Raw genomic sequence first — 17,765 nt, forward strand, 5'->3', positions numbered from 1 at the left:
GAGTTGTTCAATACGCTGCTATAGTGCAGGGATATATACGTCTAATGCACAAAAAGTTTACAAGAAGCCAAGGGCTCAATAAATCCATTCAAACGCAATGTCTCATTGTTTCGAAGAGGCGGAGACAATCGGCGTGGATGCCTCTCTTGGATGGCCATAAGGACGACCTCCTCGTCCACCACCACGGCCACCCCGCTGACCTCCTCTCCCTCTCGACTTTCCCTTGTCTGCTCCATCCTGCTTCGGCGTGGGTGTAGACTTGGAGGTCTCAGGGGCAGATGGTGTTTGCTTGACATCCCTGTTTGCTTTCCCTGGATCCTGCTCGTCACCCTCCTTCTTATCCTTGCCTTTACTTTTGGGCTTCCCACCCCTACCCATTCCTCGGCCCCTGCTAGCTTTAGCTGCCCTCTCTTGGGCGCGCTTTCTATGCTCCTCCTCCTGGATGACTCTCCTGCTCTCCTGATCCCACCACTGCTGGAATTCCTGCTCTTGTTGGATCTCCTGCAGACTTCGTTTGGCTGCAGCCTCACGGACATAATCCTTCTCGGCTTGCTGCAGGGAAAGGATCTCGTGCATACTCATGTGTTGACTTGGCGAGGTTGGTGAGTGAGATGGAAGAGGAATGTGACGAACAGACTGAGGCGTGGGGATCGGCGTTGTCGAGACTGACATGCCCCGGTCCGCGTTCGTTGGATCAGCGGCAACATAGGTGAGCTTCTGGGATGACGGTGTGTTTCCGGGAGTTGATTGCGATGGTTGACGGCCCTTGTCCTGTTCTTTCTGCTTGGAATTTGCTCCGCGATTGGCAACAGTTTGACGCATTGTCAACTGAGGTGTGCTCGAAGTCCTAGGAGGCTGAAGAGGTGGTGGTGCGGAAGTAGTGACAGGGCTTTCAGTAACTTTCCGGTGAGACTTCGCTTGCCATGGCGATACCGTGGGCGGATCAGGCTGTGCTCTTTCAGGTGTCGCCGCCTGTCCAAATTGATGCGCTTGCTGTACACGTTTTCGCTCCTTTTGTGACATTTTCGCGTGGACTGATCCGGAAGCCTTCCTTTCTTTCTCTTGCTGGGAAAGGCCAAGCGTCAAATTTGAAGGGGTACCGACCGCAGTCTGCGACATGATATCTTTCAGATCAAGCTTGGTTGCCGCCAAGGGTGCAGGACCCCATGGCCGCTCTGGTGTCCTTCCAGGAACGTTTCGCGAAGGCTTCGACCTCTGAGACCCAAGGCTGGGGTACATGTGGTCAGATGCCGCAAGCGACGACTGGCCATCGTCCACCCTTGCGCTAGACCATGGTACTGGTGGTGATCCAATTTGGTCAGGGAACGACTGCTTCGCCGCTGCTGGCGTAAATTGTGGTTGGCGAAGGGCGGTATCTATGTCTTCATCGTCGTCACCATCTGACATTTCAAACATGAGATCAGCTACGGAGCTCTTCGCTTTCAAGGCTGGTGTCGAAACGGGGCTCTCAGCTTCTAGCTTCCCTTCTCGGGATGCTCTCCGGCGGGTGCGTTGTCTAAGGGGGGACACAGAGAGCTCTTCTAGGCTTTGCGCCCGGAAAGACGATGAAATGAGTCCATCGGCTTCAGAGAACTTATTGGAGAGGACGATGGCGTCCACTTTGGCACGCTTTCCTCGCTCAATCCTCTCAGCAAGCTCCGAATACTTGTCGAATAGAAGTGCTTCCGCCCGCCCGCTTCTCGCAAAGGGAAGGTATGCTAATTGATTTTCGCGGACGACATGGTCCAGTTCTGATAAAAGGTCTTCATCGAGCTCGTCCAAAGATCTGAAGTGTATCAGCGTGTGAACTGATACGAAAGGATGATGACACTGACCCGTTCTGCATGACAGCTTCCATGCTCAGGCACACATACTCAAGTGCAGCATCCTTGAATTCTGCAACTAAACTAGGTGCAACGGCCGCGAGGAGTGAGCAAACGTTCCGTGCATTGACTGTGATTCTATTAGTTCGAATGCTTCATTACCAGGTTACGAGCTTACCATAGCGTCCGATGAGCTTCTGACAGATCTGCGATAGCCGATCTAACATTAACTCGTTCGCAACTGACATGACATCCATAACGTGGTCCAACAATTCATCCAAGGCGAGAAGATCGTTCAGATCTTCGCTTGTGACATCGTTGAAAATTTCTTCGCCGGCATCGGTATATAGATGGCGCACAACCAATTCGAATACATGCGAATCAACGTGGGTGAGGTCAATTCGCACCAATTGCGATTCTTCTGTGCGTCTGCCAGCCAACCATTGGCCCCCAGCGCGACCTCTGAAAAGACCTTCAAAGAACGGACATCGCTGGCAGAGGATGTCAGAGTGGAGCGTCATCTCCCCATCCTCTAGCTCAACAATCATATCACCGCTGTCGAAAAAGGATGTTTCTTTGATAGCCACTGTCATGTCAAGGTTCAAACTCTTTCTTGGAGTTATCATCTGGCGGACAGCTGGCTCAAGTTGGCGGAGCTCCAGTCGTGTTGCTAACCTCATAAGTTCAGTGCGCACAGTGCGGTACCTATATGCCATCTGAGGGTAATATCGCGTGACGTTCCAGAAATCAACAAGAGTGTCGGTGTACGAATAGAGGACTAGATCGAAGACAGTGAGGAAATCCAAACCATGGAAGATCACTGTTACACGGCCATCGATCTCTCGGATCTCTAACAACTCGCTAATGTCTAGTTGACCGTCATCCTGGGCACGGAAAGTGGCCATTGCATCCCGGAAGACGCGACTTCGACTGGACACGATGAACTCGTGAACAGGTATGCGAACGTCGGAAAGTGTCGTGCCGAGTTGAATATCGTAAGTGTTCTCTGAGGAGGGTAGTGTTCGTTCCAACATCTCCATCACTTCCTTTTCCAGATCTTTCGACTCTAGTACTCGCTTTCGTAGAGATTGCGCTTCGGAAGGACGCTGCCAAAATCTTGGAAGAGGGTTCTCGTCGTTCGAGTCCTCCTCATAGTTCGACAAATCATAGAACGGGAGCAAAGGCGCGACGTCCTTCCAGAGTGTAGGCTCGTCCGTCATAATCTGGGACCTGGTGACATCACAATCCCTGCGAATCGCAGCGTAAGCGCCAAAAGCAGATGCTCGCACAGCCGTAACCCGCGTCAACCCCGGCACTCGCTGGAACTTGTAGTCTTTGGGCTTCTGCTTAGCCGCAGCAGTGGCAGCCGTATTCTTGATAGTTGCTCGCTTCGTACGTCTCCAAACGCTTCCGGCTTCGGTAGTCAAGATGATTGAACCGTCCTGATCCACATCCACGTCTCGAGCAGCCATGTGACCTTGCTTCGCCGACCAAATGCGGTTCGGTGTCGACAGAGCATCGCGTATTTGCTTCGGGTTAGTTGTAGACGTACTGGCATCTTGGCCGCCTTCGGAGCGGCGGCTTACTGCAACTGTGAACACCTCGCCGGAACTCGATAGGGCACATATTGTATCTCCGCCAGACGTTATCTTTTTGACTTTGTTCGGCGTGGTATCGTACTTGGTAGTGAGCCAACTTTCTTTCAAGAAATTGTTGGTGAAACCATCCAGAGGGAAGTTCAATCGTGCGTAGCCGTAATTAGCAAATACCCATACTTCACGGTTCTCTAGAAGGCATATCGTAGCACCATCTATGGCTGATGCGGAGCTGATTGGCGAAGAAAACAAAGATGCAGCGATCTTCCGTGGTACGATCTGCATCTCCAATGAGCGCGCATCGGAATCAACAATTCCTAGCTGACCCTCATTCTTGCCAAAGGTGTACAAAGATGTAGATGTATGTGCAACCGAATGAATTCGGGAGGCTCCGATACCTGTAATTGCGTCTCGTTTCAGAGGACCGAATATCTGCCTAGGTATTGTTGAAATCGGATCATCGTCTTTAACAGTAGGCTTCGGCAGAGAATATCCTAGCTGGCCATAGGCGTTGTTGCCCCACGAGTAGATTTCTCCCTCATCCGTGATCGCTAGAGTATGGTTCTGCCCCAAAGCTACTGCCGCAATCTTCTTTTTTCCCAAGCCACCACTCTCAATACAAGTGAACTGATATCGTGTAGTTTCTGTTCCGGTGCCTAGTCGGCCACCAGGACCATGTCCACACACATAGAGGTTCGAAATAGGGTCAGTCGTGAGAACCGCCGTATGGAGCTTCGACATCTGCACATCTTGAATGACAAGCGGTGTATTTCGAATGTGCGTTGGGAGGTCAGTAACTGCCAAGGGCTGAAGGAAGCCAGAATCTTGAAGACTCATGTTTATTGCAGCGAGTTTCTGAGCCTCGATTTCCCGATGCTCCCGATAGAATCTCTGCAGCAAATGATCAGGGCGTCGTAGGACGACACGCTCAGGAAACTGACGATCATCTTGGTCGCCAAATCCTAAGGTCACGTTCTTGTTGCTGCCAAACGTATACACCTCGTCGCCATTGAGAAGAACTGACGGTGCGAGGACGCGTCTTCGCGAATCGTCGACCCCATCACCACTGTCACCCTGCGCAAACTCGTCGTCGGAATCGTCCTCGGGGGTAGATCCAACTTCTGGCCTCAGGGTGCGATCCTTGATGGTCAGGGAGAATAAATCCAATGGTCCGTAACCTTCCTTATCCTTGATCTTAACGAGACCTCGAGCATGTTGATTGAACCCTATAGAACCGTAGCCTAGGATGTCTTGAGTATCGCGATTGAGGATTAGACGTGCAATCGCAATGTTTCCAAAGTAGAAAGCTCGATGCAGTGGAGTCCAACCATTCTCCACATCCTGAATGTATAAGTCGACCAGCGGGTGCTCAAGCAGAGCCTGTGCAAAACCAATGGCATTCTCGGTGGTAGTGGATGCAGCGTGATGTAGTATCGTCATGCCCATGCCATCGCGACTGTTGATATCCGAACGGGTCAACGTCAAACCAGCGCCACCGGGTATCTTCCTCCCTTTGGCGCCTAGAAGTGGCGAGGCTCCGTAGCTCGCAGGACTGTTGTTCAACCCGGCACCATGAACTCCACCCTGTCGGCCAGCAGGACCTTTCGGTGCTCCTGTACGTGAAGTATGGGCGGCAGATTCCAAGACATGTCGAAAGCTATCGACATCATCTTCAAAGTAATGCTTCCAGAGATATCCACTCATGTGCCAAGGAGAACGAGGAGCAATCCTTTTGCTTCGACAAGTAGCCCCTCGCTATGATCTCTAGGACCAAAGCTTGTTTAAAGGTGCTGGTCGCGAAGCTGAGGAAAGACTCCTGAGAAACACCGGACGCGACAACGACCGATGGTGTAGTATACGATGATATGCTTTGCGGGATATGTAGAGGTAAGGCCGTGTAGGGCAGGAAGCGCGTCGGGGGGCTGTCGTGAAGTGGCGGCGATATTTGGCGCAATGTGGCAACCCGTGAGTGCGCGATGGACTGGAAGCTTCGTGCAAGTACTTCGGGAGAGGGCGTTTTACAGCGGTGGAACCTAGGCGAAGAAAACCTCGGAAGTAGCTTCGGGTTTTCAGTCGGCGTGCGCGGTGTTTGTTGCGAGGGGTATGGTCGGCGGACGAACGGTCGTGGAGTCTATGATGACGAAACCGGGATGGGACAGATAGCGAGCACAGGCGAAGTTCGCGTACTACAGCTAAGCTTTGTGAGTCAGAATGAATCGCAAATGACTCCTACAGGTTTAGAGACGCGCGGGCGAGGGGTAATAAGTATGTATACGACAGTCACAACGTTCGGAAGATCGAGGGCTACATTCCGGCGAATGTGCGAGTGGGATGGACTGGCGACTTGTCCCGCGCCAACCAATCAGGGAAGCTACAGCCCACCACGAGCTGCATCTTCTGGAGGGAGTGCAACTTCAACACTCTGGAGCTACTATGGACCAAAGTTGAAGGTCAACTGGCGCGAGGGGCAGTCTCATGTGAGAGAATTGCGAGAAGACGTTGTTTCGGGCGGTTGCCGAGTATATAAAGATGCGCACGTTCGTCTCCACAGGCATGGATTAGCGGTGAAGAAAACATCCAGAACACGTCTGTATGCAGCTTGGCGGCTAAGCGTGTTGGAGTTGGACTGATCCTCCAGTTGATATGTCTATACCAAGGCGTAATTCGATGATCGACATTCACGCTGAGCTGAGGATCTGAAGGCATCTGGGTACCTGCTGCGATGCATTTTATCTACCACTGCTCGCGCGAAATATTGGTAGGTAGGTCCCGGTGGTCTTGTCCACGGGAATTGGTGAGCTGGTCATAATTATACCTGCCGAGGGTGCTAGTCTCTTGAAGGCCCAGTCGCAAGACAATGAATCGATCAGACATTGTCGGGTGGGCAGAGTCAAGATATAGTGGATGCGGAGAGACTTCTAGCAGCATCGTACGTCATGCCCTACGGTGAGCTTTTGCTTAAAGTGGAAAGTATTTGTAGCTTAGCAATACTAGGCCGAGATCGCGAGCTATAGAAGAGGCAGGCAGAAAGGTCTTGCACGACGTATGACCAGCCCCAGGTAAATCGGCTAGTTGAGGTCCGGACTGCAAGCCACTGCGGAGACAAGCTGTGAGAACGATGCCCGACAAGAAGGGTTTGAGCACTATCCCACAATCGTGTTCTTGCCGTTCGGAGAGTCGAATTCGAGAAGGCAGCAGAATCAAAGACTCATTGAGTTCATGCTCGTCTACCAAAGGAGAGGTAAACTTTAGGCTCCCATTACACCAGCCCAACGGCAGCCCTGGAGAAGGTCAGCAACACTTGGCGGATACTCCCGGTGTCCTGCATGCTGCTAAGCTCTTAGAGAAGGTCCGCAGAAGGTGGCGAAGACATGTCCAATCGTGCGGTCTGGAGTTCCACTGTGACACGAGTAGGCAGCAATGGGTGCGATATCGCTATGCCGCGATTCCTGAGGCAGATGCATTCTAGTCGAAAGGATGTCCAGAATGTCCACAGAGACATTCAGAATTGGCCATAGTACGATGTCAATTGTCTTATCCAGGATTCCAGAAGATGGTGAAAGATGATGCAATGCCGGTGAGCATGAGACCATGACCTTGCTCGCCAGCAAAGGCGCCTTTATGCTGTGCAGGGATTGGCGCGCGGAAACGGCGCTGCTGGCAGAGCCGCCAGCAACGTCCACCAGGTCGTTTTCACCGGCCGTTGCGGCGTACCAAGGTCCAGGGCAGGTAGGCCGCGAGGAACCGGTCAGCGCTCCGGCCATTCTCCGCACGCACCTGGCAAGCGATCAGGCTGAGACGACGCTCTGCGCGACAGCTCTCGGATGAGTTGTGTGCACACGCAAGCAGAAGCAGCACGCAAGTCGAGGTGCGGGTTTGGGGCGGGCGTCGGCTGTCTTGCTCCCCCATATCCTTGTCGCATTAGCTCGGATGCTCGGATCACTTAACGGCTGCTCTCCTCGCACCTCCAGCTACAGGGCGAGCTCTCGATCCTCGTCACCGGCGGTTGACAAGTCAGGACGAAACGCCCTACACCTTGCTGCAGGTCTGCTCCCGAAAGCCTGCCTCTGCATCGCCGTTCGCATCTCCTCTGCGCGGCACCTCGTCCTGCATCCCTTTGCCAGCTTCGGCGCGAGCTTAGACAAGGGCATATTGCTATCAGTGCTCCGTCATACGCTCATGTCACGAGCCCCAACGGCCTGACTCCCACATCGCCATCCTCACCATCTTTGCCGGCCCAGTGCCATCGCGCCCTACTCCAAGCTGCTCCCTCTGCGGCCTCCTACATCGTTTGCATACCCTGCTGCCCTGCAACCGCTCTCCAGCCCCGCTAGTAGGGTGCTCAACCTTATCGCCGCGCCAGGCACCGTACGCATATACCTAGACGCCAAACCTTGTAGAACAGCGCACACTATGGCTGTTGCCTGAGCTCTCCCCGGCCGATAGTTCCAAACCGACCGCGTGAACCAGTCTGCTGAAAGATATCTGCGACTGACTGTACCTGTCCGACTGCATAGCCGCACGCTGTCTGCCACGCTCGTGATGGCTCCCATCAGTACCCGCCTGTACTCAATCCGACGATAATTCCCCGCGCTGCATCTTAGCCCACACTTCCTCCCGCCTTACACGCCCTGGTCTTTTAGAGGCCTCCCTCACCATGTACCAGCACCCACGCCCTTCGCCGCGGACCGCCTCGGCGGCGAACAACCTCCAGACCAACCCTACACGAACCAACAACCAGCGGGATCCCATGTCCGAACGCTCGTCACCACATTCAGATTATGCCCCCTATAGCGATCGCGGAACCGACGACAGCGGCGAGATGGTAGGCCGCGCCGATCAAGTGTCGGAGGCAGATCAGAGACATAACCAGAAGGTAAACCAGGTTATACAGGTACGACCCGTTACACAAGGCTGTGAAACTTAGTGTTGACCAAAGTCTAGAACTTCTTTACCAAAACAGCCCTCACCATCATTTCATCCCGAACAATACTGCCCCAGAGCTTCAACAAAGATGGGAACCTCAGACAAAATAAATGGGTATGTGATGGCAGCCTTACTTAGACAAGACTGGCTCTAACGCGAATGTAGTTCAACGTCGTCCTCGATGAGTCCGATCGCCTCACCCCACATCTCCAAGAGTGGAAAACGATGGATGCAGTGGCCGGTCAACACCCTTCGCTTTGCATCGAGATATACTTGGACACTCAAAGCCTGGGCCACAAGCAATCGCTTGTCGTCCACGACGAGCAGGGTAAGAGATGGGATGTTGCTGAGGCAATGAACGTGCCTTCCGAGCCGTCAAGGCCTCCGAGCCGGGCGGGCAAATCCACGCAGCTTATACTGGAACGCTGGAAGGTCCATATTGGTGATAAGCACGCAGTGCATCCTTCCGACTTGAGTGATCCACTGCCGAACGTGTACAAGAAAGCCGTCGTCTTATTCCGGTCCCTCTACGCCTATCTCCGCTTCATCCCTGCCTTCAAATACTACAAGAGCATCGCCAAACAACCAGCTAATCATCCATCACTGAAATTGAACTTTCGAATAACGAACGGCGACTTCAAGAGTCCGCGTCCGGATACCCTAAGTGTTCCACTGTATCCATCGACGGAAAGCGTTACCGAAGCGCAAGTATTCGCGCCGTCAAACTCGCCCGTCGGGCCCTTGTGCATCTCTGTCGAGTACCGCACAAACTGCGAGTTTAGTGTCGAAGATTCAGAATCGTTACTAAGCTCGCATTTTCTGGGCCTGGACAACACATACCTCGAGCGATCGAACCAGGAAGCCCAAACCATACCAGGCTCTCTCCCCGTCAACAAGCTACATTCCCAGGACACTCCAGACGTGGGACAGGCATATGGTAGCATGTCGACATTCCACCAGGTCGGCCCTCCGACTGGTACGAGCCCGATGTCGGCTCTACGTGCTGTTCGAGACATGCCTTCGTCGTCACCGACCGAATCGCCGCCCTCAAAACTGCCTCCTAATCACCGCATGGCGCAAGGGTCAAGGTCGTCCCTTCGTTCTACCGAGGCACCATCTTATCAAAGACGTACGTCTGTGTCATTCCAACCTTTCAAGGCTGGTTCACTATCATCTTCGCCCGCTCCTACTTCGTACATACCTCCGTCCCCCGGAAGCTCCGCTGGCAGCAGACCAAGCAGTTCTCTGGCTCGAGCAACTGCTCCCAATCCTAATCCTTTGAATCAGCCTCGCAACCGCACCTCGTTGACTGCTCTTCCCCAAACTGCGCTCAGGCAACCATCACTGCCGAATGAGACCGCGATTGCATCGTCGGCATCCAGCTCACCGAAACCGGCGCCAATTGCACGTTACAGTAGCAGCTTTGGCCATCGCAGGAGCCGGTTTTCATCTGGAGGGGGCAGTAAAGTTGAGGACGATAATCTCAGCAGCGGGAGAGGAAGTGTGGCTTCATCACAGCAGCGTGGCTCTGGTGATTTGAATGAGGGCGAGGGAGCTAGCTCAGGATCTGTTAAGACAGACGACGAGAATATCTCCGACTTCTTAAAGCTTTTAGAGCAGAAGAAGGACCTCAAAAGCTTCAGCAAACCTGATACTGCTTCGCGAGATGCATCTATGCGCAAAACCACCGCCCAACTTTCGAAATATCAGCGGATGCGCGAGCCATACAATACTCTGTCGGACTCTGTCTCCTCGTCCATGATGCTGCACCGATCCTCCTCGTCCTCGAGCCGTCAGCTCTCCAGCATTCCCCCTATGATTGCAGGCACATCCTTCTCTACTGCGTCGTCCCCAGGAAAGCCCATCTCACCACATACGCCTCACACCCCTGCAATTCCTTCCCGACTAAGCGCAAACAGCATCATCGAATACGAGCCACGCCGGAGCCGCAGTCGACCTGGACACACGTCGCGCGGTCAAGATGTTGCCGATGTGCAAGAGCGGAGTGAAAGCGACGAGGGGACAAACGCTATAGATATTCCCACCTCGCCTCGACCTTGGAACCATCCTCGCAGATCTAGCTCTGCTGCACAACAGCAGCGTGCCATGGAAGACGAACCTGACTTTTTCGGCCTGCGATCAGCCAGCGTCCCAGTTGACGAATCCGATCGCGAACGTGACTTAGACCGCGCGCTTGCACCCGATCTTACACCGAGCGAGCTCTTTGCACAGACTGAGCTTCTGGCAAGCGAAAGTCACGACCCGCCTACTGCAGGCGCACAGGACGAGCTACCGCGCCCTGTGTCAACATCCAACCTGCCTGCAAAGCGTGGCTCCTTCTCTGGAGGTAGTAGAAGTCGCGGTGGCTATGCTTCTCACCTATCTTCGACCAGTCTGACCACAGGAGGGACGAGCTCCACCGAACGACAAAGTCGATACAATTTCGCCAGCCGCAACGTCTCCAACGACGATGATGAGCCGTTGCTGTTCCAAATGAGCGAAATTGGTGCTGGCTCTAGGCGGAGTCTCGAAGAAGCAAGAGGCGGGTCAGGTGGTAGCGGAGGCCGGCGCGGCTCACCATGGCTCCGTTGACCCTGTCTCGTCCTAAAGAAAAGTAACATCACATCATCACATCGTATTCGCCGTGTCGTATTTTATTCAGCACTTGCCGTTGCGCGGGTAGTCGGGGCTCCCTTTCCCACCTACCTTATACTCTATTGTTTATTGTTCGTTCTTTGCTGCGCTGAGCCTTCCTCTTTCCGTTCTATACACACACCATCGCGAGCGGGCGATTTGTGCGCATGTCTTTGCTACATCTGTTCGCCATCTTTTCAAATTGCGTATCTGGTTTTTTGAATGGCGCTGGTTAGGAAGCCGGCGTTTTGTGCTTTGCAAAGCTGGGAGCACCGTTACCTGGAAAGGATACCCAGGTATTCGTGTATATCGTGTGAGAGCTGTCTATAGACTCATAGCTGGTTTGGGTCTGGGATATGGAGTAGTGGCTTTGACATCGAGCTTGCCTTGCCGCTCGTGGCGAAGGCGGGTGCTAGGTAGCTGAGAAGAGATGAATATAGCTCATTCAACCTTGACCTGAAAATCTAAAAGTGATTGCGGCTGGATTGGATTGTATTCGAAAAGGATCCGGAAGGCGCTTTGCCAGAACGTCTGCACCGTTCCTTTCCTCAATCAGTCGACAGTGACGTCACTAGATTCCTTCCTGCTTCCAGAAGAGTGTTCTACGCAACTGAACAGCTTTTGACCATCTTCTCAACTTATTCACAACAGTGCAAGACTGACACTCGACACTCGGAGCTGTGCGCACCGACGAGGGTGACCCCCTCCGAGCCTATGACAGCAGCCGCGACCCACTCGGCACACCTTCTCTCTTTTTTACTCGGAAGACCTTCCTCTCACAGCACACGCGTTACGTGTAGTGGGGGCCGGGTCAACCTCCGAGCAGCAGCTGTTGCTATAAGAACTTGCGACGAATCTCACAAAACAATGGCTTCCCAATCCTTGCTTCGTATTTTTCGAAATAATTTACGTTTCCAAGGCTGCAATTACTATCCAAGACCTCCATAATGCCAGACAACCCCGAAAGCAGAGATTCGCTCACTACGAGACAGCTGCCAGAGATGCAGCTGTCAACCGCAGACAACCCTCTTACGGCACCGCGGTTACCACCAGATGGTTTAACCACGGCACAGAGAGCACAGCACAGGTTCTCGGTCAAGGGAAATGCCATTGGTATGCCTTCCATTCCATTCATCGCAGATCACACCCTCAATCTCATCCTCAACTATCTCTTCTGGATACGCAGGAGAATGAGAGCTAAACCACGAACACAGTTACTGGCGGCGCTGGTACCCTCGCCCTCGAAGCCGCCACTGCCCTCCTTGAACACGGCGTCTCAGGCCTCGCACTCTGGGACCTCAAACCCGACCAAGCCCTTCCCGCCATCACTGCCCTGCACAAGAAATTCCCCTCCGTCAAGATAATCACCGAAGCCGTCGACGTGCGCGACGACGCGCAAATCGCCTCCGCCCTCGCAGACACCGTCAAGCTGCTCGGCAGCGTAGACATCCTTTGCTGCTTCGCCGGCGTGGTCGGCTGCACGCACGCCATCGACATGAGCGCCGCTGAATGGCGGCGGACCCACGATATTAATCTTACAGGGGGTTTTCTTTGCGCGCAGGCTTTTGCGAGACAAGTCAGGGAACAAGGGACGGGTGGGAGTGTAGTCTTCACCGCCTCTATCTCTGCGCACCACACGAACTATCCACAGCCGCAGGCCGCGTATAACTCCTCTAAGACGGCTATACTGAGCCTAACGAAGAGCCTGGCGGCAGAATGGAGTGGATTGGGTATTAGGGTCAATTCGTTGAGTCCTGGGTACATGGATACGATATTAAATGAGGGCGATGGATTGAAGAGAGCAAGGGATAGTTGGAACAGTAGGAATCCGTTTGGGAGGATGGGGCATCCCTGGGAATTGACGGGGCCGTTAGTTATGTTGGTCAGTGAAGCGGGGAGGTATATTAATGGGACCGACATCATTGTTGATGGTGGAGCGATGGTGTTCTAGGGGGATGTGTTAAGAATAAAGATATGGCTACTGGGATAGGCAAGGATGAGAGCCTCCACTTTCAGGAGATTGGGACTGCTCAAATAGTAGGCAAAGGGTACAGTGGGCTTAGAGCAGATTCTGAATTCCACAAGCATTGCACTTATCAAATCATGGCTGTGGACGAGCTAATTGGGCAAAGGTTCGTCGAGTTGCAGTATGGAGTCTGCCAACGCGATAAGAGAAATAACGGCACCTCGAACGGAGAGTGGAGCCGACCGTACCTCACGATGACAACCATCAGAGAAAGCATGGCCTCGATTTGACTAGGTAGCCAAGGATGATTGGAGATTACATACGTCGAAGCTTGCGTTGGTGGACATAGAAGCGGGGATGCGCTTTCAACTTGCTTCATGTGCCTCATCAGCTACCACCAGACAATCCCTTGACTCACAGCCGGTTGCCCTCTGTTTCAACGAAGTGCCTCAACATGAACGCGAATGCAGCTTCTTATGTCAACAGGCCGAGCCGACCTTTACCTTCCACCCATGGACTACCCAATCCATTACCCCAAATTGTACCCAGGCCTGAAGCATGCACAAACTGTCGCACTTTCTACAACGAATATCATCAATGTCATCAGAATGGCACACGCCTACCTCTCGACGCTTTAGACACGCTCTCGTCCAATAACATACGCATCTCAGCCCAAGCATACTTCGATGCGGCTCGGGCCGCGAGCCTCCGTGCTCTTCAAACACCGCGACTGGACCAACAAGCGGCAGACAGCCAACGGCAGCGCGCCTGGAAAGATCAGGGGAACGCGCAGCTCCTGAACAGGTTGGCTGATACCATGGACAGCTTGAAAGCTAGACACCAGCAACTGGAGCAGCACGAACAGCAAAACATTAGGCTCAGAGTGCAGCACTCTGAGCTCAAGCAGCAGAACTCCGACAAGCAGCAGAGGAATGCGGAGCTTGAGCGGCAGGTGATGGCGTTGAAGCAGCAGGTCCAGGATGTGGAGGCTCAAAGGAAACGAATTACTGAGAGGGCCAAGAATAAGTACCGAGAGATGCAAAATTCGCTCGATGAGAAGAAGATGCAACTGGAGGACCTTGAGCGGGCGTGGGTAATGTACATGGCGACAGTGGTGGGGACTATCCCAGGGGTGCATTCGTCTTCAGTTCTCTAGAGAGGCGCCAATGTAGTGTTGCTGGCGGAAGCGGTTGGAGTTTGCGAATTCCCGGAGTCTTTGAAATGTGCTGGTTTATATAAAAAGCGTCGATGCAACACCATGTATCTCTCAACTTAGGCAGATATCAGAGGCATTCGATAAGGTCTCTGGTGAGCTTGATTCCAGTCAAAGGCATCTTTATCCAGCCGGTTCACCATGCCCAGGACAGAGCACTGTACTGCGGAAGTTCGCCCTCAGGACAGTTATGTAAAGCCAGCGCCAGTCGGAGGTTGAGGATGCGGTATGGACTAGAAGTAATCTAATTGCACGGCTCTTCTTGAAAAGGCCTTCCAATGTATCCATCGTACTTGGTTAATGCACCCTATCCTCCTTACCAACGACATACCCCCTCGCAATCCCACTCCTGCCTTCCTCCATCTTCGCTGCATTCCCGTTCACTGCCTCGTTCTCCTCTTCATCCCTGTAGTCGCTTCCCAAGCCTTGCCACGTCCTCTTCTCACGCAAGAACTCGGCACCTGGTGATACTACTCCACCAATCTGTGCCAAATGGCCGTTCGCACGCTTTGTCAACGCGGTACTGGCGGGCGTCGCCTTACCATCTTGTATCTGAGCCTTGGACTGACCATTGATCTTGGGTGTGGTAGTACGCATCGGCCGTGAGTGTGACACATAGCGACCAGTCCTTAGATCAAATTCCGGCGGCGCGGACTCCTCTTCAGAGTCATACTCCCCATCCGCACCATCATCGCCGTTTGTCACTTCCTCTTCACCCCTACGCTTCTCACTGTCTTCATTTCTGGCCCCCTCCGGCCTCCCCTTCTCCCCATCCAAAACATTCTGGAAATCGGCCTCCCACTCCCCGTCCACACCCTACTGTCATCACTCTGCAGCGCAATCCCCAGCTCAAAGGGCGTTATTAATGGCTTCCAAAACTCCTTGCTCTCGATCAGACTGCTCTCCCAACACCCGATAACCACCCAGCCACCCACCTCGCTGAAGTTTGCAACCTTTGCAGCATTGACCTTGCCAACGACAAAGGTGTATGCTTTCTTTCCCGCGGCAGCGATCTGCTTCTGCACGTGTGAGAGAATGTGCATGTAGTTCTTTACACTGAGGGTGTTGATGAGGATGCCGAAGACGGAGGCGGAGGAGAGGGAGGTGAGGAGGGCATAGCGGCGGCGGAGAGCGAGTGATGTTGAGGCTAGGGTTGCGGATGGTGTGGGGGTGTCGGTGGGGTAGATGTATGTTGATGCGACGCGGGAGGAGAGGGTGAGGAGGAGGGATGGCGGTGGATCGGAGATGTGGAAGAGGTCGTAGCCGCGAAGGGCGTCTTTTGAGTCTTCCGCTTCCGCAGGGATCGTGCGGTTTGGTAAGAGACTGCCTGGATTGTGTATGATTTCGGTCGCGAACACATTTGTGTAGCCGTCGTCACGGAGGCGAGCGTGGAGCGTGGGTATGTGGTGCGAGTAAGGAATATCCGCCATAAGAATGAGTTTCTTGTCCTTACTCGGATGCGTTTGCTTGAGAGTCGATATCACGGGTTCCAGATCCAGTTCCCGCTCCGTAAAGACATATATTACCGGTAATCTTGAAGGTGGCGAAAGGCAGGATCGTCCGTAGTGCACGACAACGTCCGCATCGACATGTTCTGCCGCGACCTCGTCAACACAGCATGCCCCGTACGACGTGTCAGCTAGTATGAACAACCTCTCTTCCTCTTCGCCATCCGTCTTTTCGTTTATTCCCAGATTTTCCAGCTTCTCTGCGACCTCGTTGCTTCCTGTCGTAGCCTTCGCATCGACACCTGAGCCGGTCGCGCCCTCATCCTTTCTCTCACGCGCACCCCTCAATTCCTTCGCCAGTGACTCGTACACCCTCGGCGCATCCACTAACATCCGATCCGGAAACTGGAGTGCGATCCTCTTCCATCTTCCCTCTCTGATGTCCTTCACCGTGCGCTCAATCTCATATGTGAGCGCGATTTGCTCGTTGTTCAGCCTTGGTAAACTCGAGATATCAACCGTAGGCGTAGGATCTTCGAAGACGTGTGTATCAGGGGTGGAGAGGACGGGCGCGGTTTCGGGGGCGTGCGCGGCCATTGTTTGTTGTAAAAAACTGGTTATTGGAAATTCGGTGTTTGGCGGGGTCGAAACTTTTTGGTCGCGCGTACCGGTACCTAGTGGTGGGGCAAAATGTCATTCGACTGAGGTGAGGGGCGTTAGTCAGCAAAAAAGGACTACAACGGAGTCAAACGACATTGCGACTTCATTTTTTGAATTATCCATTGGCTCCGAAATGCCGCATGTGAACTGCGATGTATAGATGGCTCCGCCATATCGACAGTAGGAAACAATTGGGATATGTCCCTTCGAGGTTTTTCAAAACTTTAGCTCCCAATACAGCGGTGACCCTTCTTCTATCCGTACATTCGCCCAAAAATATCAAAGAGAAGCAAAACAATACGGCCTGGGCTTGTGATACCGCGGGATATCAAACTCTGAATATTCCGTCTAGAACAGTTTAAGAATGCTACGCCTAGTAGGAGCCTTTGCCTTCACACCCACACCTTGAGCAGCAACGTCATCCTTGCCCTTACCCTTGCCCTTCACATCAGGTGCCGTACCATTAGCAGGAGGTGGGGGCGGAGTACCAGAAGGCCTGGAGCAAAGTCGTCAGCATTATTCATGACATCGTAGGTCTTCAACTGTACTTACGCCATAGGTGGCGCCAGAGGCGTAGCCGCAGCGGCCATTGCAGCTGTTGCAAGGCCTTTACCCTTTCCCTTGGCATCTGGAGGGGGAAGGGGAGCGGTGCCGTTGCTAGGAGGTGGTGGCTGAGAAGAAACGTTAGTCTTCTCCATGGAAATGATTCCATGGACCCAGTGAGAACGTACCGGAGCACCAGACACGGCCGGTGGGGGTGGAGGAGGTGGAGGAGCTGTGCCGTTGGCTGCTAGAGCGGCGGGGTCAGCGGGTGGTGGTGGCTAGAACTAGTGTTAGTGTTCACTCTAATTTCCTAAGCTGTCTCTGTAGCAACATACCGGAGCACCAGACGCAGCCGAGGGAGGCGATGGGAGAGCGGTGCCGTTGCCAGGAGGTGGCGGCTGGAGACAATGTCAGTCTTCTGTCCAAGGTCTCTTATCGGACCAATGAGTACGGACTGGAGCACCGGACGGAGGTGGCGGCGGCGGAGCAGTCTCGTTTCCAGGAGCTGGCGGAGCCGGGTCGTTCGCCTTGCCTACGGGAGCTGGAGGCGGTGCAGGAGGTGTAGGATCTCCGGAGCTGTCAACAGTTAGTTACCTTCTTCAGGAGAGCCACGCCTGGCATGACCCATGGATCATGGATCACGTACGGAGGAGAAGGTGCTCCAGATGGCGGCATCGGCAACGCTCCAGTAGGAGCAGCCGACACAACTACCGTAGAAGCCTGACGCTTCGCGTTACCATTCGGAGCCTCGAAGTCGATAACAAAGCCCTGCGCAAGCGCTGAGGCAGCAAGGAGCGTAAGAACGACCTTCATCTTGTACAGCGTAAATAAAGAAGATGAAGTGAAACCGATGCTTGAAAAGGTTGCAAGGAGCGGAAGACCAGCTTCTAAATAAAGAAACGTATCGAAGTATGGTAAATTGACTGATAGCCAACGAGCTGCCCTGTCAAGATGAAT

General features: G+C 53.5%; 7 protein-coding genes across 7 annotated transcripts; 3 read left to right on the forward strand and 4 right to left on the reverse strand.

Moving 5' to 3' along the window:
• Positions 1-102: 102 nt before the first annotated feature.
• Positions 103-5,122, reverse strand: N0V89_000277 (uncharacterized protein; the record flags this gene model as incomplete). Its single annotated transcript, XM_056209101.1, has 3 exons — positions 103-1,786; positions 1,836-1,953; positions 2,002-5,122. The coding sequence occupies 3 exons, from the start codon at positions 5,120-5,122 to the stop codon at positions 103-105; spliced, it is 4,923 nt and encodes a 1,640-aa protein (XP_056075923.1).
• Positions 5,123-8,075: 2,953 nt separating this feature from the next.
• Positions 8,076-10,936, forward strand: ATG13 (autophagy protein 13; the record flags this gene model as incomplete). The annotated part of the gene is made up of 3 exons (XM_056209102.1): positions 8,076-8,312; positions 8,363-8,458; positions 8,510-10,936. The coding sequence occupies 3 exons, from the start codon at positions 8,076-8,078 to the stop codon at positions 10,934-10,936; spliced, it is 2,760 nt and encodes a 919-aa protein (XP_056075924.1).
• A 989-nt stretch (positions 10,937-11,925) lies between these two features.
• N0V89_000279 (uncharacterized protein) lies at positions 11,926-12,929 on the forward strand (the record flags this gene model as incomplete). Its single annotated transcript, XM_056209103.1, has 2 exons — positions 11,926-12,091; positions 12,193-12,929. 2 exons carry the CDS (start codon positions 11,926-11,928, stop codon positions 12,927-12,929), a joined length of 903 nt encoding a protein of 300 aa, XP_056075925.1.
• Positions 12,930-13,081: 152 nt separating this feature from the next.
• Positions 13,082-14,100, forward strand: N0V89_000280 (uncharacterized protein; the record flags this gene model as incomplete). The annotated part of the gene is made up of 2 exons (XM_056209104.1): positions 13,082-13,087; positions 13,552-14,100. 2 exons carry the CDS (start codon positions 13,082-13,084, stop codon positions 14,098-14,100), a joined length of 555 nt encoding a protein of 184 aa, XP_056075926.1.
• Positions 14,101-14,454: 354 nt separating this feature from the next.
• Positions 14,455-14,849, reverse strand: DPH2_1 (Diphthamide biosynthesis protein 2; the record flags this gene model as incomplete). The annotated part of the gene is given in 2 exon segments (XM_056209105.1): positions 14,455-14,829; positions 14,844-14,849. The coding sequence occupies 2 exon segments, from the start codon at positions 14,847-14,849 to the stop codon at positions 14,455-14,457; spliced, it is 381 nt and encodes a 126-aa protein (XP_056075927.1).
• A 9-nt stretch (positions 14,850-14,858) lies between these two features.
• DPH2_2 (Diphthamide biosynthesis protein 2) lies at positions 14,859-16,361 on the reverse strand (the record flags this gene model as incomplete). Its single annotated transcript, XM_056209106.1, has 2 exons — positions 14,859-16,218; positions 16,357-16,361. The coding sequence occupies 2 exons, from the start codon at positions 16,359-16,361 to the stop codon at positions 14,859-14,861; spliced, it is 1,365 nt and encodes a 454-aa protein (XP_056075928.1).
• A 252-nt stretch (positions 16,362-16,613) lies between these two features.
• Positions 16,614-17,621, reverse strand: N0V89_000283 (uncharacterized protein; the record flags this gene model as incomplete). The annotated part of the gene is made up of 5 exons (XM_056209107.1): positions 16,614-16,761; positions 16,818-17,086; positions 17,144-17,206; positions 17,264-17,384; positions 17,455-17,621. The coding sequence occupies 5 exons, from the start codon at positions 17,619-17,621 to the stop codon at positions 16,614-16,616; spliced, it is 768 nt and encodes a 255-aa protein (XP_056075929.1).
• Positions 17,622-17,765: the final 144 nt, after the last annotated feature.

Source organism: Didymosphaeria variabile, assembly GCF_027946475.1.
Source record: "Didymosphaeria variabile strain IMI 356815 chromosome Unknown scaffold_1, whole genome shotgun sequence".
Classification (NCBI taxonomy): domain Eukaryota; kingdom Fungi; phylum Ascomycota; class Dothideomycetes; order Pleosporales; family Didymosphaeriaceae; genus Didymosphaeria; species Didymosphaeria variabile.